Raw genomic sequence first — 25,486 nt, forward strand, 5'->3', positions numbered from 1 at the left:
TAATTGACATTCAATAAAGCCACGATGAAATTAAGTTCTTCTAGAAGCATCCCTTCCCCCTTCAACAATAAGTACAATTTTTAAGCCGTTGAAATCAATAAAAGCTCTAGTGCCCATTAGAGCAGCTTTAGCAAGGTTAGTTAATACCTCACAGCTCTGCCATCTGTTTGGAATATTGGGCCTTAACTTCTGCTCACATACAACTTTCCTCATTTCTTCAACAGAAGGATCTGAAGGAACAAGGTCATAGTATGGCAACTGGTAATCTTCATGGATTCCTGTAACAGGTTGAAAATAGCTTCATTTTAGCTAACACTGAATTACATATAAGCAACAGTAAAAAGCAAAGAATAAGTAGCCTACTGTTTTCTTTTTTCATTTTTAAAAATTACAATAAGCAACAAAGAAATTAAAAAAAATTTCTCAGCCACACCTCAGGAGCATTTACATTACCCTTAATTTTTTAATTTTGAAATATATGTATTTGGAAAAGATGGAAGCTATATCAAGTCTTTTGTATGCTAAAGACACATTTCTTGGAAACTTATGATTTATAATACCATGCTTTATTTTAAATAAGGTATGGATGTTATCTGAGCACATTATAGCCAGCCTTTACTTGTCGTGTTTGCCCCTTGCTCTCAAGAATATTTAACTTCATTTTCTCCCCTCTATGCAAAGGTTTGAGACAAAAAATTAATATAGACAAGGATATTTCCTATTTTCTCCATCAGGTATGGTTCATCAATGCACAAAGAGGTCAAATAAACCAGTCATCATTTACTGGATTAACAGAGTCTGAGACATACTGGCTATTACCTTGCACTGTTTTTAGAGAAAACTCTTTACTCAAACTTAGTGAGGCTCTGTAAGCTATTTATAATTCCTTAGTATGTCCAGTTTTTTAAAGATTGCCACATACCACCGATTGAACATCGCCGAGCTATTTCCCAAAACACTAATCCCATTGCATAGATGTCTGCTCGTTTGAATGACTCAAAATGTTTCATATTTATGGAATCATCTAGAACTTCAGGTGCCATGTACCTATTTGCAATAAAAAAAAAGAATAAAGTTTTAATTTCTTAAGCACTTACTGCAGGGAAAGTTTAGTGCTACTGATCAGCTCAAACTCAAATTTAAATATTTATGTGGAAAAGGAGACAAAGGAGAATCTGCTTCACTAAGGTTATCCAACCAAAGACCTTTCAGTGCAACACCAATAATAAGTAAACTGAGGAACAAGCACAGGAATAGGGAGAATACCTAAAACATGAAACGATAAACAAATAGAACCATAAACCTGATACACATGGGATAACAGGGACAATGACAAAGACCAAAAATCTTCTATTAGGAAACTCTAGGCATAGCTTTAGAGGGTGCCACTCTGGACACCGTAACTGCTAATAAGTGGGAAATGAGGAACTCCAGAACTGTGGATATTCAAGGGAGGCCTGTGGGACTATGCAATGCTTATCAAGGAATGTTTAGGAGAAGGGTAACTGTGAGGGGCAAACGATAGAAAAGGGTATCAGAGGGGCCAGTTGCATAAACAGTTGCCAGTCACCATGCTTGTCTGCCCAAGCCCCACACCCACAGCATATCCCATCTTCTTACTAAATCCTATCTCTGCAATCTCACTCTCAACTCCATGTGCATGTCTGCTCTAAGGACTATGTGCCAGCAACTGGAGGCAGGTGTAAATGAATTCTGGGCTAGCAAGTGGAATCAGGCAAGGCATTAAGTTGTTCTTCGGCTTGGGGTGCCAGCAACTGAAGAGAAGGAGGGTCTCAGTATCAGCAGTTGGAAAGGGAACTGTGGGTCTTAGAAGCATGTGTCTATAGGTCTTCGGAGCAGTTATCTGGTGCTACTGGGGTGGGGGGCAGCACGCATAAGTTCTGGGCCAGAAGCTACAGTCAGACAGTGGGTGAAGGCACCCCTGGTGCCAGCAGCCAAAGCAAATGAGGGTCTCTGCTTCAGCCACTGAAGTGAGACCATGGGTCACAGGCTTCACAGCCACATGCTTACAGGTACCAGCTACAGGGAAGCACTGGGATGAGAGAAGTCATATAAGTGCCTCTCAGCACCAGCAACTGGAGTGGGAATCACAGGTCATAAGGTCTATGTGCCTAAGTGCCAGCTGCTGGGACATGCTAGAAGGTTCTTGCTTTCCCCAAAGCTGGTATGCGTGGCAGGTGTGCATCAGTGTAATTCCCCAGCAAAGTCAAGCTGCTCTAGCCAGCAAAGAGGGATGTTTGACAGGGGAAGGGCCTGTGGTGGTATTCAAGGGAATCCATGCACGTAGGTATACGTGAATGCATACGTATGTGTGCTACTGTGCATTAACCCATCCCAGCCGATGAGTAGGAGACTTGTGGAGCACAGAAGATGCGCTAATGTACTGACAGTTAAGGGATGCGTAGACATGCTTATTAGGCTACAGAAGGGAATGTGTGTTTTTACGTATGAAGTTCAGCCCTGATCAGCTCAAGGAAGGAGACTTGGCTGTCCATACCTGTAAGTTATACAAGTTCTGACAGTATTTTATGTGAGTGTTGAAGATGGCACATTGTGTACAGCAATTCCTGTGATCAGCCCTGTCAGCATTGCATGCGCCTGTGTATGCCCAGCCTCACTACTGGTTGAATCCCAAGTAAATCTCAGAGCCCCTGACTTTGGACACACCAGGCTGGGCTCGAGCCTGGCAGGAGGAATCCCCAGCTCCTAGAATCTGCCAAGATAGAGCAGCTTCTTGCAACATCCTCTAGCAAGGCTAGAGAAGGAATAGACATGAAGGGCTGGTGAAAAAAAAGCAGCACTTAAGGATTCCTTGGGAACAAAGGCTCCCTACCACTGCAGTAACCAATTCTTCATCATACAATCTGTAAGTCCCATCATAAAAGAATCTGGCATGGTTTATTTTAATAATAAATCCTATTTGGGTTACACATTAAAGTAAACTTTTCTTGTGAGCACAGTTCTTTATTGACATTTGCTGCACCTGAGAAATCTGTGAAAGACTTTCAACTGAGAAGTGGTCACAGCCTCCAGGTGATTGTAACCTTGTTTAGCGACTAGGCCTAACATGGGATCATCAAGCAAAGTGTCAATGTGCAATGCACTGCGAGTTACCAACAGCAGCATCCCTGCTGGCTGCTCGAAAGAACAAATGGTATTTGCTACATCATTTGTAGTATTGCCCTCTCAATTTGGTATAGCTCTGCCAGCTAAATCCAATAGGTAATGTTTAGCAGAGTTCCGAGTTTCTCCACATCACTGCCCTGTCAATCTCAGGCTGACATACTGCTGAAGCAGGCAAACTGACACCAGGGCTTTGGAGAGCACAGTTGATTGGTAAAGCAGTAACACACACAGATTATTGGAGTGGAATACAGTCTCAGGCAATAGCTCAGCCTCTGGAACAGCCACAGAAGCCTATGAACAGTTTCATTTCATCAACATACTACTAGGAATTTCTTTTCCTAGCACCAGGGATGGGAGGCATGATACAAGACATGCTACTTGAAACAAGTTTCAGGATTGTCGGACCTTTCAAAACTCTCACAGCACTACTCTGTCTTATGGAGGTGACATACATACAAGGATGCAAGGGCTATCAACAAAAGAGCAATAATGCAGCTAGTAGTCCTGAACTTCAACAAGAGTTGCTGACATGGGAGTTCTCCTAAGCACTGTGCAGGCATATAAATTCTCCACAAGTAATAAGCACAGCACAAGCAGAGGACAACTGTCTGAAGAGGAACATAAGGTTTACTTTGACAGTATTCATTGAACAGAAGCGGAGTCTGAAATTTACATATCACAGTCTTTGATATCGATAAGGTTCAAATTATTCTGGGCCATGTCCTATCAAAAGCTTTTTAAATAAAGGACGCAAGATTGTGGTAGTGTTTTAATGCTATCCAAGGATTTTGCATTATTGGATAATCTTATGCTACTTCATGTACTTGACAGTATGGTGATCAGCTTTAGGTGTAGAAGAAAGAATATTTTATCTATCTTAAGATCACATGGGGATGAGAAGAGTGATGGAGCTGGAGAAACACCAAACCGAAACCCCCAACCACTGCAAGACTATCAGGCAGAATCACACAAGCAGTAAAGGAGACTGTCCTCAGGATGATTTACAGAAACTGAGACAAGGATTTTAACAGGAAAGACCATAAGAGGCCTGAACGTGGTAATGGAGCTGAGCTGAATTCATAACCTCAAAAGATCCACCCCCTGCAACGTGACTTCCACTGAATTTATTGGCAAATTGACCTCTTACCATGATCTTCCATCAATGCATTTAGATGGGCTTTGGCTTCCATAACACAGAATGGTGACTAACTGCTCAAAAAGTCTGAGAGATTATTGCTGGAACAAGAGAGGCGAAAGGCAAGTAGGTCATCTAATGTAATTAGCAGATTAGCCACTTCACGGCGATCAGACAAAAGGAAGAGAAACATGTAAAGTGACAAGGAGATGCATATCGGAAATGCACTCCTCAACAGGAACAGTATTTTAGGTTCTGGAAAGAACTACTCTACATAGATTAACTTTGACCTTCTGAACAAGGCCTGCAGCTCAGCACCCTCCAAGAATGAGAGGATAAATCTACAAAGAAGTTTACAAATTATATTGAGCCTTGCCTTGTCAAACTTTGGGTGCCCACTGACCTCTTCCCCCCACCCCTTTTAGTCCAAAAGCTCTGTATTAGTTACCTAAATTTCCTGTACAACTTATAGGGAGCTTGGTGTCAAACAGGACCTATATACAACATGTTGCGTGTGACATCTCCCTTCACCAAGCCGGTTCTCTACAAGCATAGCTAGAATTCTGCTCACATTGGGTTTAAGAGTTTAACAAACTGCAGAAAAGACCCATGTCAAGGTGGAATTCACAGCCAAATTTTTTTTAAACACAGCCTATTTCAACTACCAAAAGTAAGAGTTGGGCCATGTGTAAAAAAAGAAAAAAAAAAAAGGAGAACGAGAGAATGAGTTGGATTTTTTGTTGTTGGTATTTTTACCTGCCTCAGGGAGCGACAGAGATTCTATTTCCTCCTCAGTTTAAAGCTCACATTCCCTGCTTTATGCTGCAGACTGAGCTGTGAAAGCACACAGCTCATACCCTCTGGTAAAGCTAAGCCTCTGAACAGGAAAGAAATAAAGATTCATTCAGAGAGAAGAATCATCAGTCCAACTCGGCACCTAGATCACTCACCCAAGAGCGAGTCTTGCTTGCTCCCTAGAACATACGTTTTTGCAACAGACAATCATGAGAAAAATATAAACTTGGTCAAGTCTCCCTGAACTAGCACACAGAGCTTCCATGTGCAGAAGAGGTGCCAGCAGTGGCAATCAATGGGAGTTAAAATTGCCATTGAATAGGTAAGATCTGAACTTTATTATGACAAATTAATCAGAGGTGCGGAGTTACTGACCTAAGTATGTACAAGAGGGAGGAAGAGGGTACCAAGCATTTTATGAGAATGAACAAGTTTTCAGAGAGGTAGAGGTGACTGTCTTTAAAGTGAGAAACAGACTTAGTCCTGCTGCTGCCCACTGCAGCAAGCAAGAGCTACTATAGTTTTACCCTTGCAAAGAAGCATAAGGCAGATGAACAAACAATTTAACAGTGCCTATGCAAAGAGAGATCTTAAGTGGGATCTATAGACACAGCTGAAAGGATACTTTCTCCCAAGAACAGACTAAAAGTTAACAGATTTGCGTATCTTTTTTCTTTGTGTGTGAGTAGAAAACACTAAATCATGTGGTACATGCCCTGCACACTACTAAGTTTGCAACTACAAATTCTAAAGTAGTCTGCTGCTTTACTACCAATGATTACTGGAGACTTTAAGAAGGAATAATGACCAGTACTTTGTAATCTAGTAGTAGTTCAGAAAATAAAAATCTCATCTGACCATTTGTATGGTATTTTTAAAGTTGGCAAAGGACTAGCACAGCAGAGCTTTAGAACAACATAATTTCAGCAATATAACTACCATTAAAATAAGCTTTGAAAAGACACAGCTAAAGGGGCATCCTAGCTCATTGTAAAACCCCAATCACCTCCTCCCCCCCCCCCCCAGCATCACTCACCAAAGAGATATATATATAAATACTTATGTATAGATTGGTGACTTGGCAATACCACAGAATCTTCTCAATACTGCTAGGGCATATTCTGAAGTTAAACATGTACAGTGCTGAACTACTGGACTTGCAAACATTTCTGACAGGCATACAAACTTAGTTTGACATACCACTGAGCCTACAGGTATCAAAAGGACAGGATATTGCCTGCATCACACAACTCTGTTGCTATGGTTCACTGTTAGTGCTGCTATCTCTGTATGCTGTATAGCTGCGCAGATTGCTAAAGGAAGTGAATCTTTTCTTCAGAACAGCTTCCAGTTATTACTGACTGAAGGTTCAGCAATGACAAGTTACAGCCAGTAAGTTTAACTGCACTTCTATCAGAGTTAAACAGCTCTGAACTTTTGAGGACAAGAAACCCTGTATTTCCAAATTCAGAAGTAGGCCTTTAAAAGAGTGAGTATACTGACTCATCCATTGATAATTCTATTTATGCATTAGATGACATAGATAACTGCTGTTTTAAGTTCTCCTATTTTCCTCAAAAATAGGATCCCATGAAAGCCCACATCCAAGACACTGCATCTTGTACAAAGCCTATGTGACAGAACATACTGAAAAAGAATCCACCTTCTTACTTTCACTGTCAATATCCTGCCTTATACTCCAGACTGGGCTGCAACCAACATCTCCATGCAATGCAAGGCAAAAAGAATAAAGGTACAGCAGTGAAGTCTCTAAAATAGTCATTAATGAAAGTTCCTAATTGTTTTAATATATACTTACCCCTTAAAAGATTTTGGAAGTTTTCAGTATTTTACACAGGCTAGTAATAGATGCTAAGGTTCAATATGCTTTTTAAGCAGCTAACTAATTTACCAGCTGACGAGGAAATGCCTAGGAACTCTTAATTTCCCTGCTGCTTGTGTTTATACCCACAAAGATCTTCTACGTGGCATGAGAAAAAACAAAGCATTTTATAATAAAAAGTTGCCTGACACATGACATCAATGATTTTTACCTTTTTGTTCCCACTCTGTGGTTTGGGGCAATATCAATTGTGTCTGTAGCTGAATCATGCCTAACTGCCAATCCTAGGTCTGCAATGCAGCACGTTCCATTCTTTTTTACCAATATATTTTTTGATTTCAAGTCTCTGTGGGCTATTGCTGGTTTGCCTGTAAGGAAAAAAACCAGAAATAACACATCTTTAAAAAGGTAATTGCTATTATTCCAAGCCTGGTGCAGATTTTGTTTGAAGTTACAGAATTCCTTTCAGTTCTGCTGTGTTACATGCATCAAGGTAACTCCTAAAATCATTCACTGTGGACTGGCTGACTATACAGAAAATTGGCTTAAATGTCTACTGTATTAGTCCACACTACTGCTCCTTTCCTCTTCCTGCAAGTATTTACTACATACACATACTACCTGCCACAAAAAAGTTTCCAGCATCTCTGGAAATAGACCTATAGTGCTGTCTCAAATCAAAGTTAAGATGATACTACAGGCACCATTACTTACTGCCTTTTAATAGGTCTTTTTTTGGGAAGGATTATCACATCACAAAACCCGAATTTACCATAGAAAAAAAAAAAAAGTATAAAACTTTCCAAATGGAGAAGTTCTATTCATTCTGAAATTATCACAAGTCCCAGGCAGACATTTTTCAATTCACTCAACTCCACAAGGGATTACCTTGGGTAGTTAAGCTGCCTTCATGTAAGTAACTGTCTGCAAAGCAACTACACCCTGAGAAGTTTGAATATTCTAATTAAGAGGAGAATTATAGTAGAAAGAGCTATATATATGTAATTTTAAAAAAAATCCAGTATTATCCCCATGACAGGCTGGATAGTTGCAAGATTACCTTGTGTGCCAACAATTTCCATGTGAAGATGAGCAAGACCACTGGCAGTGGACAAAGCTAGCTTTATCATTCCTTCCACTGTTACTGTATACCTGTTCAGGTAATCAAAGAGTGATCCATGCTCATGATAGTCTGACACCAACCACAGCTGAGTCCACGTACCATTGTCTGCAAAAAAACACTGGCATGAATACTACATACACACACAAAAGACAAGCAAACCATACATGCCACTTTTATGCAATGCTTATGAAGCACAAATTATGTTTTACAGATAACCTCAGCCAATTAGACTCTTAAATCTTTACTTCCATTCCTGTAATTTAATGTCTCTGTAAAGACTGGGACTACCATGCAAGACCTTCTGAATAGGTTAGTGAGTTCTCTTTTATTTAAACTAAAAGCCAAACCATAGAAAGCTGATGTCACTATGACTGAGGTGAACTATTCAGGGTATTAGCCAGGCCCTGCCTTCCCCTAATTTTTCTGCTTTGGGCATGGGAGGTAACACTATGACAACAGTGCTGAATGCATGATGCAAAACATGTACCGCCACTATCAGTCTAGCATGATATTGTCCAGACTACCCATTAAAAAAAAAAACCAACAACAAACATCTTTCAAGGTTTTCCCCAAAACTCCTTCAGTCTTCCCATAACCTGTTTGGCCTCTGCCTGGGACAGTTTCTACAGTTAACAGCAGCTGATGTGGATTTTTCCTCCTGGAGTGGCTTACAGGGAGAAATTGGACACATTAAAAAAAGAAGTCAAATCCCACCGTTGCTGGCCAAAAATCAAAGTTTCCAGAAGGCACAAGGGTAAAGAGAATGAAAAACTACTGATTATGAGAAAACCAGTTTGCTGTATGATTTTTCGCTGAACTATGAAGAACAAGACAGGGCATAACATTTCCAGATATCCCAAGGCACACAAATGACAGGTAAGAATTAAATTGTTTGCATTATTGAAGTACCGGACACTAAATACTTTAAACTTCAAGTCACAGAGAAAAGACTAAAGGAATTCAAATCAAGAGGGGGCGAAAGCATTGTGTTTTTTTAACCTAAGAAATAGAAATACTCAGAGAAAAACCCAACTCTGCCAAACAGGTTTTCCAATTTTTTTTTGTTATAAAAGCAACTCTCATGGCAGATTTGAGAAGTGTTTTTATAGCTAGCTCCTTTTGTAGAAGAGTCTTTCATCTCTAAAAAAAACTAGTTATCCCATGAAATACTTCAGTTGGACCTCCATCCTGAATTATACAGCCACTGTTCCCTAAGAACAAGTGAGAAAAGTCAGCACAAACCAAAGAGATACCATATTTTGTGGTAGCCCCTAAGGATTATCAAAACACATACTCAAGAACTACGTATGAAGAATAGGAAGGAGAGAATTCAGAAATTAGTTCCCATCATAAACGTGCTGAAAATGTTTTTAGTTTCTGTCCTAGCTTCAGCTGGGGTGGAGTTAATTTTCTTAGTAGCTAGTACAGTGCTGTGTTTTGGCTCTGATGTGAGGACAATGTTGATAAGGCACTGATGGTTTTAATTGTTCTAGGTAATGGTTACACTGAAGTCAAGGACTTCTCAGTTTCTCAGGCCTTGCCAGCAAGAGGGCTGGAAGGGGCACAAGGAACTGGGAGGGAACACAGCCAGGCCAGCCAACCTGAACCAGCCAAAGAGGTATTCCGTACCATGGGATGTCATGCTTGGTATATAAACTGGGGGGGTTAGCTGGGGTCGGCAGATAGTTACTTGGGGACTGGCTGGGCATCAGTCAGCAGGTGGTGAGCAGTTGTGCTGTGCATCACTTTTTCCTTTCTCCCTTTCGCTCTGTATTTTATCCTTTTCCCCCACCTTTTCTATTATAACTATTACCATCATTATTATTATTTTTTCCTTTTTATTCTGTTTAAATTATTAAATTATTCTTATCTCAACCCTCAAGTTTTACATCCCTTTCCAACTCTCCTCTCCACCCCTCTGAGTAGGGGTGAGCGAGCAGCTGTGTGGTACTTGGTTGCCGGCCGGGGTTAAACCACAATAATTTCCAAATAGGAGGTCCTCACATTTCCTTCCCCTCTTCTTCCATGCCCCTCAAAGAGGAGGCTTGGCCCAGAAGAGTTAAGAGGCACAAAATGTCTGATGTACTGATTGACAGAAACTACCTTTATAGAAGTACTTGTGCTTATCTTTAAATAAACACTTGGGTAGGTGTGGCAAGACTTTCAAGCATCCCTTCTACTTGGATGTTTCTAGTGAGGCCAGTGATGCCATTAAAAAGCTAAAAAAAAAAAAAATTAAGCTGCCACCAAATGCTCCAGAGTAGGCAGATAGAAGTCTAATCCACATTCCAGGAATTCGCATAATAGAAAAAGAATTCTGCCTTGCTACAGTCAAAGCATAGTCTCAGCTAAGCTGTTAAACAGGCTAAACGAGCAGGCAATGGTCTAAAGTGTAAGACACCACTAGAAAGCTGCTATTGCAGTGGGGAGATTCTTATAACATGCCCACAGAAGCGGCTCCCAAGCTTTGTTTTTTAAAAGAAAAAAGGAAAAGATTTGTTATTATTATTTCAGGTATTTTATATTTAGGAATGATGCTTCTTTTGCAACTTTGCCTAAGATTTAACTCTTAGAACTCTGCATACTATTAAATGTGACCTTTTCCAAAGGGAGTAGCAGTCTCTGAAAAGTCAGTGCAACAGTATTATAGCTTCACTGAACCAGCAGTACAGAACATTAGAAACAGGTATGCGTCCACAGGCATATAAAGGGTACACTCATCACATATATATATTCAGGGAGCTCCAAAAAACTGCACAAGTTTTTTATAATAAAAATGAACTTAATCAGTTCAGAATATTCTCTTCTGAGTTTTAATCTACTACTTCACCAGTTATGGCCCTACATTGCACTATACGCACTCATTGCTTGAACCTGTATTTGATTTCTTCTCCTGTTTATTATGAATGGGATATATCAGCAGTTTTCTGAACTAGACAACAATAAGGAAATTTGTAATCTAATTTTAAGTAGTCTACTAGACCTATTGTGTTTAAACAGGTATTTTAAAGATGTCAAAGTTTCTGAAGAATTATCATTGCTTTGAATCAAGATTATAGTGTCCTTGCATAAAGTCTTTCTCCTCTTAACTCTACGCACCCACCTAAGAAGAGACTATGCTGCTTATTACAGACCCTTCTACTTCAGTTTTAACCTATTTATTACCCGTAAGTCTTAATAGTCAGTCTGTTTTCACCTTCCTTCCAAAGGAGAAAAATATAAAGCTGGGCTTGCTATCCATTTGAAAGGAGCCATGATTCTTTCCTATTGTCAATAATATTTGTGGCCCTCCAACCAGATTTTAAGAAGGGGCAGCGTTCATCCAAACTTACACAAGTAATATTAATTACAGATAAGCTAAAATGCAGCAGTAACTATAATGTCCAGCTATTAGATAGGTCTTACTACATTTTCTTTACCTTTCTGTATTTGACAAGCTATGTATTTGTTTAGCGATCTAAGCAGAACACATTGTGATGAACTTAAGTCTGCTTATACTGTTGACAATAGTTTATTATTATCAAGTAATAAACCTGAACCTGAGTATTTTTGGCTGTACAGTAAACAGCATCTGCCATGAAGCTTTCAATCACAGGATTTGCATTATATCAGGTAAGAAAAAGTAATTACAGTCAGTAGTAATTACATACAGAGTAGCACAGCCTCCCATGACAAGGTAACCTAATTTGGTTCAGATACACACCACAATCAAGAATCTCAAGCAATTTCAGAATTTTCAAGAACATTACATAAACTTAGGTGTGTTCCTAGAAACCTATTATAAGAGATTACTTATTATTTCAGTTGTTTGCAAGAAACCTCAAAGTATTTTAGACCATCAAAATCACTTGGAAGTAAGAGGATTTTCTTTTGCAATTCTAACAATCTGAAATTCTGAATAAAGAAGCTTTCAGATTTGTTGTTAGAAGGCTGATTACAGTTTGAGAAAAACACTAGTGAAGTCCAAGCAATATCCACCTTAGACAAGCTACCTCTTGAAGGAATTTATGATTGCTTTATCAAATATGTATAATCAAGTTTCAATTAAAATTGAATTGACTGAATTCACTTCACTGAAAAATACTTTTTCCACATTGGTATGAGCAAAACAAAAATCTGGACTTTGCACATGCTTGTTTTTAAACCAAATACTACGTTTTAATGTGCGACAGGATTGCTTGGTACAACAGTTTTGAACTGCAGACTTATGTTCTAAGCTGAATTGCCTAGACATTACAGAAGCTGCCTAATTGCATATGTTCTCCAGTATCATCTAGTAAAGTGTTTCCAAGTAGAGACAGGGATAAGTTAGCCTCCTTTTTTGGCATGCAGAAAATGTAACAGAAAAAAGAAAAAAAAAAAAAAAGAGGAAAAAGAAAAGAGATCAAGAGAGCTAGAAAACTCTCAGAAATTAGATGTTCAGGGACATGGCAGGGAAGATATTTCTGTGGCTGGAAGAGGGCTGCTATTTTGTTAGTGAAACAACTATCACGCTGAGACAGTCATCAGATTAAATTGATGAAAAGCACTTTAGCTGTGTAGATTAGCAAGATCTTCCAGTCAAATTCCTTCTCAGGCTAAAGCCAGAGCTTCAAAAACAATAAATGGCTCAAATATTACTTTTCTCAAGAGGAAGGAATTCTGCTCATTTTTCCACAGCATATTGCTTAATATAATTTTGCTTAATATCATTCTTGGGGATCTACTTACCACGTAAGGTAGTCTGACTGAACAAAACTTTCACCTAGGGAAGCACAGCTTTCAATTAAAGGGAAGGAATGGAGAGGCTAAAGTATTTTAGTGCATAAAATCATCTGAAAGTACACAGGGCAACACTTCCCCTTACTTGTAACAAACTACATACAGTCGTGGTTACAGACAGCTATTCCAGGGAAACCCGCAATAGTGTAAACAGAGGCTGCTGCCACTGCTCTTCTAGTAGAAGAGTGCAGATTGTGTCCCCGATACCTAGATACTTAGTTGAAAAGTGTTAGAAAAGACACAAAACAAAAACTCCACCCAACCCCCAATCTGTTTAGGTGGTTCAAAAACAAGGCAACACATGGCCCAGAAAGTGATTTTCCTGACCTAGCCATATTTGAAAGTAGCATATACTCCTGGGTAAGTAACAAGCAACGCAGAACAAACGTGCTTGCCAGACAGAACACCACTGCAGTTAAAATCATTCACTGCTTCTCAGCCTGCAAGATGGCTTAACAGCAACACCTATTTCCCAGTAAATGTTGGGATGAGAAAGCAGACAGATTGGACCAGCTCCTGTAGCCTGAACACCATAGAGCTGTGGGGAAGTAGAGGAGAATGTACCATTAAGGCACGTGGAATAACTATAAATAGTGTAGAATGAGTGAAGACAGTAGTTCAGTCACAAGCTTTACGACTCCACCATCTGAGCTAACACCACTGACTTAAGCCGATCTGTCTGTGCTTCTAAACACTTTCTAATCCATACATGCACCATTCTACCCAAAAGCCCTCTCCCAATTTTAGAAGTATGGTGGCCAGCTAGATGTTCTCCTGCAGCCATGGAAAATGCACAGTTGCATTAAGAGGAATCTCCTAATTAATGTTTTTACTAGCAGTCTGCAGCATGACACTGGCCCACATTTCCACCACAAGCTACCTGTCAGGAAATTCAAGTCCTCATGATACATGACACTTACTCCTAAGATTTCTTCATAGATAAGCTTTCAGCCAGCACTGAATGGGGATTGCACAAGTAATTCCTTTTACTGCTATATCTCTGTAGTAATCTTTGCAAGGTCTCAGGCACACAGTCAGATTCTTATAGTCTAATGAGTTTGTGCATTCCAGCTAGGCTGCAGTAACTCCTAAATGCATTCAACAGCCTGCTGTATAGAGAAATGGATGCAAATCCTTCACAGCTATTACTGCTGTGAACTAATACTTCATCTTGCACCTGGCATCTAATAAGCCTTTATCAGTTAGCAGCAGCATCTACAATGAAAGACCATTAAGAGGTGTTTTTAAGCCACTGACCTCTAAAGCCACCTTGTGATACACTTGCTCCTTTCAGAGTACCATGATGGCACACCTACTAAGCTGGAAAAACTACCTCCATAACAGTCCCTCTGTGTTTTCCCATTTAATGGGATACAGGTGGCCTGAAGTATTCTAAACAAGAGCTGATGCATCAGCCTCCTTCAATATTCAGGACCTGAATGCGTAACCCAGAGAGAGCATGCCATGTACGTATTTCCTCACTGACAGAATGCAGAAGGTTGTACAGAGATTTCTGCATTTGTGTAACCCAGCTTTCCACATCTGCTCAGACAGCAATAGTGTTAGAAAATAGTCAAGAGCAGCAGCATTTTCAAAACACATCTTTACCCATTTTTCATAAACCAATTGCCAACTAGTTGACAAGAAAACAGAAAAGCCTTGCCCTAAAGCCTCAAATAAAGGCATAATCTATCAGCTATGGATTTTTTCCTTTATGTACAGCATATTAACAACAGAAACCAGAAGCAATTTTATATCAGATTATATTAAAAGGAACATAAACATGACCAAGTCAAATGGAATTTTATCCTATTGCATCTGGAACCTGAACCAACAATTAGGAAATTTTAGTAACCCGTTTGGTTAGGAAGCCTTCCTCATACCTCCTTTGCACAGTAGTCAAGTGTATTTTTGGGACAAACTATCAATGGGTTTGGGGCAAAATGGGAGAGTAGTATACTTGTTAATTTTGTTAAAAAGTTATAGCCAAGATATTGCAATATATCCTTTACACTTAAGTCAGACACAGTACCTAAGGCTTCTGCAGAGATGGATTTTCATTTATGTCTAATGCAACAGGTCTACTAATTTTAAATCCAGACTCCAGGTATTCCACCAGGTCCATGAGAACAAACTCAAGCTCTCACAGGTGCTATGAATATCCAATGCAACTTTAGGCATGAAAGTAAGACAGTTTCTAACAGTAAGCTGCAGGAAGAACCCTGGTATACCATAGATCTGCAAGCTCTTGGACATTGACAAGTTGCAAAAACATCTGTTAGGCGCAAGTTAGTTATAGCTAGCAAACCCTTTCCTGGATAAAGGAAGCATTCCAGAAAACCTCTTGGGTTTTGTTCCAATTCTACAGATTTATATAGATATGGATACTTGGAGTTAATCTTGTGATAATTAAAGAAAGCTCTGTTTACATGTATACTTCAACTACACTAAAACCATTTAAGAAATCTCCCAAAACCAAGAACCCTTTAAGAGTTCAGGATGTGTGTGGATTCCTGACTCCTCCCTAAGAGGACAGAATTTTCTATTAATGCTTTCTTCACAAAAAAGTCAGAAGCCATTTGTGGTAATTTCTGAATTACTAAAATCTGAAACATTTAATTTCAGATTAAAATAACTGGATGAAAAAACATAGTATTTTAGCTCCCTTTAATATAAGAAATCAAAAACCTCTGTGTTTTTGCCAGATTCTTTTGCCTTAAATTGGACTGCAGGAAAAACCCAAGAAATTTTCACCTGACAAACTGCAACAAATCAAGCTGAAAAAATTACTAGACTGTCCATCTTAATGGATACTTACAGGCTTATCATGAGAGCTTCAGCAAACATGCACAAGTTTTTTTTAAACACTAGGAACAAATCATTAACCTCCTTTTGCCAATTTATTTTCCAACTGGAGTTCTAAATGAATAACTTCTCATATCTCACTCTTAAAAATGAATCGTCTACCTCCTACTTTGTATTAGGACAACAGGATTAGACATGAACTCTTTTGGTTCCACACATCTATCTTATCAGACTATTAAGAGAGTACAGGTGTCCAGCACATGTGTGGGCTGACAGGACAAGGCATCTCCTTTTTGATACCAACCTTAGCCATTATTATAACTTGTTTGTAGAAATTACACCTCATTAAATGTGTGAGATTTTTTTCTGAATTTAATCAAAGCATGCTTTCCAGAAAAAGGAGAATGCACTTTTTTCCTTCATTAAACCTACGGAACACTAGCCAAACTCTGAAACACTCCAGTAACAAAAGTATTTTTTGCTACTCTTAATTAGATCCTGACAACTTTATCTTTCCCATCTATTTACCATCTATTCCAGCAGTCCTCAAACTTTTTAAACAGGGGGTCAGCACACGGATGAAGTGGCAGTCGTCTGTGGCTGCTTGGTTTCCCCCCGCAACCCCTGGCAGGGGGGGGCGGGGGGGTTCTGTAAATACCGGGGGCCAGACTGAGGAGCCTGGGGGGCTGTATCCAGCCCGCAGGCTGTAGTTTGAGGACCCCTGATCTATTCTGTTTGTGTACACAATTAGTAAAATGCATTCATAGTATCACTAACCTTTGTTGTCTGCAGCTATAAATCCAAGAATGTTTTCATGCCGTAGCATAACTGTTTGATAGATTTCTGCTTCACGAAACCACGAGCGTTCCTCTCTTGACGAGAAGATCTTCACAGCGACTTCTTCTCCTCTCCACTTCCCTCGCCAGACTTCTCCAAAGCGACCCTTACCAATGCTTTCTTGCAGTACTATAGTTCTTGCAATTGTTCTTTGCACAAGCAAAGGTAAACCTAAAAAGCAGATTTAACATTCACCTTAAACATCACTCACAAAATAAGCACTTATAGTAAGTTCTAAATAAAAGATGTATATTCCATTAAGATACTCCTCTTAGAATGCACTCAATAATAAACTCTTAAAATTTAAACAGCTTGTTGTGAACTGCTAACAAGCACGTAGGCAAGATATTGCCTTCAACCTTAAAGGCCAGCAAAACAAGTACTCAGTTATTACACTACAAACCACCTCTACAGTTGTTAGAAAGGCACAAACTTCCTCCTTTCAGTTCAGAATCTTGACAGTTGTTGATCCACAAAGTTGTTATTTTAATGAAAAAGAAACCATGAAGCAATCAGGACCAAAACTGAGGTGGATTTTTTTGTTTGTTGGTGGTTTGTTACAGGAGAGTGTTGTGTGGGGGTTTTTTTGGTTTTTGGGGTGGGTGTTTTTTTTCAGAAAAGGATCTGCCCATAACTCTCCCAGTAAAGCAGTTCAAAGGCACTTTTGATACCGATTCATTTACTTATCACCACGTATGACCTGACCCATTTTTAAGTTAAACTACGCTTATCAGCTACACTGACTTTCAAAAGTTCACACTCCTGCCCAAGTACGCTTTACAAGGTAATTATTACTCCATAACCTAAGTTCCAATAGCTGACAGAACATCACTTTATTTCCTTACGCTATAGAAAATAAGTCTCGACTAATAGCTCTGATAACTAGTTCCTGTCCATCTCTAGACATTCATTGCTAATAGTGGCCCTAGAAGGATATCCAATTTGGTCAGTAGCATTGCCATGCTTGTGGTGTGTCAGTCTGAGGAGTGCAAATTAAAACACTGTAGCATTTAAAGGAGTTACTCAAGACTTCTACACCTACACAAATTTTCTGCATGATTTCTGCTGACAACATACCTACATGTAGAAAGGAAGGGTAAAAAATGGACACCATACCAGTGATTTAATAGTTTTCAGATGCTACAGTAATTCCTACTGAGAAAGTTGAAAGTTTTTGCTGTAATAGCTGTCCTCAGGTCAGCTGTGCTGTGTGCCCAAACTGTAAAGGCTCATCTTCGAAGCCTGACGCATTCTTTACAGACTTTTGAAATGCAGAAGAGGCCAGACTAGAACAACCAGAGGACCAAACTCAGCCCTGAAAATGTAAGATTTGACTTTGTTGGCCAGAGAAAGCTTCCTCTAACACTTATATACTACTGCAAAATCCACTAGCAAATGTTAAATACAAGCTGATTTTGTATACTTGAAGCAGGTGATATGCCTGATATTTTCTTCTTCCCACAGCTGTTTCAGGAAACTGTTTGTACATTTTCAGATGCACTCCTCACCTTGCTGTACGACTTATATAGACACCCCTTGTTGTTTAAGAAAACACAGATGATGTCCAAGGATATCAGCTAACCTCTAAACAAATACTAAGCTCTGATTTTCCAGTCATGGAGCACTTCAATTTCACATTACAACGCCCCAATCATCACATTAACATCACAGCACAATAAAAACCCTGCTACCTGATCTAGTCACCTTGCTCCCATACTTATTTCTACAAGTCACAAGATTCAACTTGCTTCCGTTTCTTGCAACTGTGCTTTCTCTTACTACTGCTGCTAAACAAAACCAGAAGATTGGAATCCACGTTTATCCTGCATCCACAAGAATTCCTTACAGACTTTCTGTTGCAATGGAGCAGTCTCCTCTTTTTGCTTTAAAGGAAACAGTTCTTTATTGCCAGGAACTTGAGCAACTGTTTCACTGTAAACCAGACTGCCTGAGCAGAAACTCACTGGAGACAGCTACTGTATCAGCCTTTGACATACATGTTGGACACAACTGTACTTCAAGATCTTTGAGTACAGCTTCTTCTAACTGTGCATGAAAATAGATGACAGTCAGTTTGTTAGTCAGGAGGATGAGAAAATTCAAGCCCATGTCGGGTTCAACAGCAGTTCATAACATTTGGCATCTTGTATTCAGCCATGGTCATCCAATTTATACTTGAGGCCTTCACCATCACCTTCGTACATCACAACAAAGTATCCTCAAGCCTTCTAAGAATTTAACAAAAGAGTTCTTTTTCTTACCTTAACTGTACCCAATTAGTTTGGGCCAATGACCATCCAATGCATAAGAAGTTTGTACCCAATTTGGATAACTGGGAAATTAAGTTCTAAAGCACTAAAGGCAGCCAACAAGAGCAGCTGCCAGAACACTGTTCTTGTTCTTAAGTCTCTGCCCAGAAGACTTCCTTTGAGGATTAATAAAAAAGGCCAACCCCACAAAACTAAAAATCTCACTCCCTTCGATATTCTATGAACCACAGATAAGCAGGCTCGTGTTCACTTCAACTGACTCAACTTCACATTGATTTTTGTGACCCACTGGATTTCTAAACACTCACCTTCCAGCTTGAAGTCACTTACCGATAATAACCAAAGCCTGTCCCCTTGTTTTAGGTAATTCTTCCTACTTCCTTGCAACTAAATGTCCTTCATGGGTTGGAGAGTAAAAGTAACAGCTGGGCAACAGAATCTATCTATACAACTTGCAGTTGACATTTGAGAGTTTGCATCACGATCTGAAAAGCGTTCTCGGCTCCAAGTGACTTGGACATCCTTCTCTTAGAAGCTGAAGCAGAAGGATCTATTTTAGATGTTTAATCAATTTCTTTCATCAAGCCTGCAGTTCCAGGTCTTGTTAGTCATGGAACAAGATGGCAATACTAACAGAAGACTGAATAATTAATAACAGCTTACTCTTCACCATCGCAGAAAGTGAATCCTACTTCCTTTTTGATCTGATTAGGAAGCTCATTTTTTAGAGTTTTGGTAAGTTCTCAGTTTTATATGCTTCTCTTCAGAGAATGCTGCAATACAAAACTGGTAGAATCCTTTTTACTTGACTACAAGCTTTTTTGGTCCGTCAGCATGAATTTAAGAGCAGAGCATTTACAAACGAAATACTTCCTCAACTGTGCTTCTCACCCCAACTGCATACTTCTCAGTTTCTAACAGGATTAAGCACTACTTTAACTAGCAGCTCTGATGTTTCTCCTTTCAGTGACCCTGTTTCCCACCCCCAGGTTATTCCATAAACGTACAGTCTTCTCAATTTTAAATGTGCTGCACCAAAGTCTGGATTAAAATGCACATTTAAATGACATTCAATTGCTGCAGGCACATTTCAGGACAAGAAAATTATCAGTTCAAGTGCTAGGGCACCATGAATTTATGTAGTCATTGACTAGTTTTGAGACAAGAGTGAAACAAGTCACTGCAAATATTTTCTGTACTGTTGGTAGTGTATAAGTACTTGAAGCACGTCTTATCCCACTACCATAATAAAACAGAAGCACAGAACACTACAGGCAGCTAATACTTCTCTCAAAGAGCTGAACAACATGGAACTCACTGCAGCTGAAGTTAAAAGATCACTTTAAAGGAATCATCCAGTCTTGTTTTTACAGGGAACAAGACTTTGTCATTTAAGCAAAAAAACAAGTTAATGGAAAGCTTTCCTTAGGGGTATGGAAAATTCATCTGTATTTGTTGCTCTTCCTGATGCAGCCATCAGCAGTCAATACTCAAATACTATAGTAGGTCAGGCACTCTGGGAGCATGTAGACCAGCTTGAGTGTCCTGAAGGTCTGAAAACTAAGTAATTCCCCAGCACACCGCTTTTACTTAAAGTGTAATTTCCAAATAGGCAAGGGAAGAGTCAGTAGTTTCTAACCATTTGCTTTGGAAGAAGGATTCTAAGTTTCTTCTAACCAGGATTCCCTGCTTTTCAAGAGCTTATTTTGAAGGAGTACTTCCAGAGTTTTCTAACATGAAGGACGGCTCAGAAGGACCACCAGGAATGCCAGAGGATAATGAAGAACCAACTGACAATGAAGTCTCAATTAACATTATCATAGGTCTGACTTCTCTGCAGCAGCATGGGAAAGCAGCCATGCAGAAAGTATCATAAGCGCTCTGATTATCCACAGAAGTCAGAAGGGAACCATCAACCAGACAGTAGTTTTTTTGGTGGGTTTTGGTTTTGCTTTCTTAAAGTATGACTAAACACAGTTTCAAGGGAAACCTTTAAAGGCTTTCTTTTCTGGGTTTACTGAAGTGACAGCAGCTATTACATTGCAGATGACTAGTTACACATAGAACATACAGCTGCTCTTTTAAGGGTTAACTTTTTTAAAATTAGAATTTCTTTTCAGTAGCTTCCTACATTCCAAGAAATGTAAACCTTTCACATAGGTTTACCAAGTCTCTTACTTCTGTACACCCCCCCTAGAAAGGACATAATTGGAAAAGTAAGTTCAGCGTCAGCATTTATCAAGTTAAAGCCTAATATACTGGAAGTTAAATTAACCACTTCCACTATTTTAGTTATTGCTGTAAGTAAATGAGAAAGCCGAGATAAACACAAACTACCACAGCTCCAGTTCTAACCACAGAGTAACTTAGCCCACCATGATCAAAACTTACTTGGATACGCAAAAAAACTCTCTCAAGTGAAATTTAACTGCCTACACTCAATGCAGCCTCACCTTCTTCAGTGAGGGTATGACTGAAGATGACTTATTTTGACCTGTATTCTAAACAGGTTCAGCAAGCTACATCAATTTTACCTGACAGAGCAATGGACTCTTAACGAGTTTTAACAGTTAAAGCCCTTGGGAAAGAAGCACAACTTAGATTCTTGGGTTTTGTTGTTTTACATTTTTTCAATTCTAGGAAATCAAAAGAGAATTCAGCAACTGACAATTAAACACCAGTGTTTCTTTGCAGAAAATACTCTGAAAGGGCATGGATGTTTCACCACGTATATTTGCAAGTAGTAGGAATAATTTTCAGTATTAAGTTTTTTAGCCTTCTTACATAGTAAAAAGCTGATAAGATATTGCATAACACAATCTGATGTCTCGCTCCTTAACATAGAGCGGAGATGAATTTATACACCGATGTACCTGACATCAACCCCATCAACTCTATTAAACCATATTTATGCGACACAGACCGCCACAATCCTGTAAGCACTATGTCAGGATTACAATAGCAGAGACTATGCAATGAGAGACTACGGCCTCATCTTCCCAGAGCAACACCTGTTAAAGTCAGAGTTAAAACAAGAATTCACAAAATCAAGGGACAGAAATTCTTCAGACATGTTCTGCATACTCCACCCATTCTATACACACAGAAATAGCTGTTTGCAACAGAAAAAAACATTTTCTGTAATGAGAGAACTGGCTAGAACATTAACTCAGAATTCAGAATATTCTTCATATACAAACAGCTACAGATATAAATGAATTTTCAGTTTAAAGCTAAAGAAAAATGTTTCACTAGTTCTCAACCACAGAAGATGGTAATTTAGATATGTTGCGCAGGACAAAAAGGTAAAATGACTGAGCCTTACTAATAGAGAAAACAAAACATTTACTACAGCTGACTGATATTCCCTGCATATCAAACCATACTCTCAGAATTATGAGAAACAGGAGCAGCAACTCAATGTTTCTTTTATTTCACTTATTTACATATATTGGATCTTCACTGATATAGAATGAATCTACATGGAAGTAGCTTTTAAGCTTAAGTAGATTTGACGATATAAAAAAAAAAGCCTTACAAGGCTCTTAAACACAGAGTAATTACTACTAGAAGCACGACATTACCTGACCCAGAGCCTGAAGTTGTCATATCATAAATTAAATCCTTCAGAGTAGTTCCTTCTGATATAAAGGGGCGATCCAGTGAGGGATCTTCTTCACTTGGCACACGATGATGGATTACAGTACGATTATGACAAAGATATAGAATCAACATTAGTGAAATGCAGACAAAGCAGACAGGTCCAGCAATGACAGCAGCCAGTTCCACAGGTCCTAGATTAGAAGCTGGTTTTCCTGGAGTAGGGCCTGACAGTAAAAATAGAAGAAAAGGGTAAAACTTTATTTCTTTTTATGCAACTAAGCTTATTATATTTCACAGTGATCTTCGAGTTATTTCAATGTATTTGTTAAACCTTCTGCCCAGTAACTTTTTCAACAATTTAAATATTACAAAGGACAAAAGCAACTATGTGCATACTCAGTTTCCATTTAACATGTACATAAGTCTCAAAACCGGCCCTAACATACCTATCCAGAAGATTAAATTTCTTTTTCCAAATGTTTTGAAATTTTATTTCCAGAATCTAAGGTGTACTTTAGGTCTTCAAATTCACTTACGATTTCAAAACTGAAACTTGCATTCTTACAGACTTTTCTGTTTAAAAATTATATAAAAATATGCCAAACCCCCTTACCTGGTGTTGGAACTGGAAGTTCGATTTTATTGCAGTGGTCTCTGTCACAGCAATGAGCCGAAGTAGCAACTCCTTCTCTGGAGGAGGGGGCACAAACAAATGGCCTGTCTCGGGGAATCAGGTCGATTTCTGCTATACACATACTGTTGCGTATTACTTTGTCTGCAGTTCGTGTTACTGAGGCAAAACATAGCCCATCTGTCACACAGGTAAAGTTGTCTTTTGTACATAGATGGCAGTAACACTGTAATGCTGTGTCAAGAAAAACCATTACTGTTAGTATTGGTACACGTTCTGAGTTGAGAAGACTTGAATGACTAAAATAAAAGTTCAAAACACTAGGAGGCCTATAATCTGTCTGGTTACATAAACACAGAACTGTCACATTAAAGAACAACATTACAAGGCTTTTTAGTTAGAAAAAAAAGGCATGAGCAGATGAAAGAGTCAAATTTAAAGCCGGTCTTCTCTCCTTATACAATCATATATTAGGAGAAAGGCTGCAATCCTACATACTCCTCTAGGTAAAGACATTCCATGACAGTTCCTAATACTAAAGATCCAGACTTCGTAACACTGTATCCTCTATAGCATACAATTCTGCTATTTTCAAAGTGAATACAAATAATGTCAATTTTTTCACAATAACAACGGGTATAGCTTTAGTAAGTAACAAATAGGAGGCTGCTGGCTACCCAAGATTAATGCTTTACATATTAATGATGGCTTCAATTTTGAAGTGAGGAAAGGGCATATTAAAGCTTAATCCACATTAAGAAACAAATCCTGAGCAGCCTCAGAACATAAGCTTTCACACCAGCAGAATATGGTTGACTTGTTTATGAAGCCACAGGAAAACACTGCCTTACATTACTCACGTTGCTGGTTTACTAAAGCTTTCAATTGCACTAGTAAAGGAGGGGGCATAGGGAGGGAAGCAGGAATGACAGACTAACCATGTCTAAGATGATCAGGTTTAATTTTTAACATTGCAAGAGTTCTTGGAGAAGACACACTGCTACTATAAATTTCTTTCTCCATTCTTTTCTGCATTTACAGGAGCAAAGCCAGACAGAAAACAGTGCAGCAGCAACAATAAAGATCAATATGCTCCAACTCCACTTTTCACATCAAGAGCAAAAGCTAGCATAATCTTTTTGTATGCATGTTGACAAGTTCTAAAATATGTAAATTTAGACAAATTTTGAAGTTTTAAACATTCATGCACAAAACACAAAAATTAACTGAGCCATAAACAAAATACAAAATTCTTACACCAAAGGCATGAGGATTAATAGGTGGCGAAGCAAAAGATGTCCCAAAATCTGAAATTAGATGTTTCACTTTAAATTTAAGAGTTTAAGATAGCCACCTGAATTGCCTCAGATTTCCACCCCTCTCTATCACTGGATATTATGGATTTAACAGCAATCTGATCTCAAATATGTATTCCATCTCAAAGTCTTGACTCCAAGCTGTACTCCTATGTCTGAAAACACCTTTCCTCCAAGATTTTGAATCAAAACAAATTACTGCCAATCACAGCCTACTGTTACAGAAAAGATATAACAAATTTCTTAGGACCTGCTACAGAAAGATAACCCATGTTTCAGAGAGTCACCAGCCCACAGACCAGTCAGAGAAAGGCAGAAAGAAACACAAATGGGATTGCAAAGTTATTTAGTATGAAGATCATTGAAAAAAAGTAATTAGAAGGGATACAAAATGAGAACTGGCACACAGTAGGGTAAAGCTTCTTTCTAAGCACCCCTTTTTGAAGATGCAATTTCCCACACACTCCCCATCAAAGAAGTAAAGAAAGTCTTATTATTCAGGGTTTAACTATAAGAACAATTTAACAGTTATTTTCCTGGTTGTGTGCCTTTGGCAATTCACACTTAAACTATTTTTTAACCCATTAAAAATCTCCTAAAAATATTAACACATTGTTATTTCTTTCAACTTGAAGCAAACAAGATAAAGGCCTGCTTGTTAATCTGTTGGTTTTTTTTCTAGTTAAGTAATACTCTTGGCTCATCGTAACTGCATATGCACCCGAATGCCTAGAGTAAGCAACAGATATTCAGTAAGATGTATTTACATCGAGTCACTGCACAGAGGCCAAGTTACTTAAAATAATGTGAGGTTTGGTTTGACATTGTTACACTTATCCACGTTCCTCATCTTGTGAGGTTGTAGAGACACACTGATACCACTAGGACTCAAGTATTTGGTCTCTCATATTCCTCATTCATTTTGTTCCCACTTCTTTTGCTATAGAATTGCCAAGGAATGCAATTTGATACATTTTATACTTCTGTTCCCACCTGATGCCACTATCTTCTAGGCTCTTGCCCAGGCACAGTACATGACACGCAGCTCAGCTTCCTTCGGAGGCGGCTCCCCCCTCCCTTGAAAGCACAGAACAACGCCTGACCGGCCGCGCCGCCACCGCCCCAGGAACACAGCGCTTTGCTGCCCTCTAGTGAGGGCTCTCAAAAAAAGAAAAAACACAGAAGTGCTTCGGGCTCCTCCCTACTCTCACCACCTACAG

The 25,486-nt window shown here is 39.0% G+C and overlaps 1 protein-coding gene across 1 annotated transcript in view; it reads right to left on the reverse strand.

The window, feature by feature from the left end:
- TGFBR1 (transforming growth factor beta receptor 1) overlaps positions 1-25,486 on the reverse strand; it is a 36,653-nt gene that overhangs the window by 6,468 nt on the left and 4,699 nt on the right. The window contains exons 2-8 of the mRNA XM_037379338.1: positions 22,933-23,184; positions 22,301-22,543; positions 16,387-16,617; positions 7,981-8,148; positions 7,132-7,288; positions 923-1,047; positions 148-278 (exon numbers count right to left, since the gene is read on the reverse strand). Of these exons, the coding sequence (XP_037235235.1) occupies positions 148-278; positions 923-1,047; positions 7,132-7,288; positions 7,981-8,148; positions 16,387-16,617; positions 22,301-22,543; positions 22,933-23,184 (1,307 nt within the window). The remainder of the gene's footprint in view (positions 1-147; positions 279-922; positions 1,048-7,131; positions 7,289-7,980; positions 8,149-16,386; positions 16,618-22,300; positions 22,544-22,932; positions 23,185-25,486) is intronic.

Source organism: Falco rusticolus, chromosome 3 (genome assembly GCF_015220075.1).
Source record: "Falco rusticolus isolate bFalRus1 chromosome 3, bFalRus1.pri, whole genome shotgun sequence".
NCBI lineage: Eukaryota > Metazoa > Chordata > Aves > Falconiformes > Falconidae > Falco > Falco rusticolus.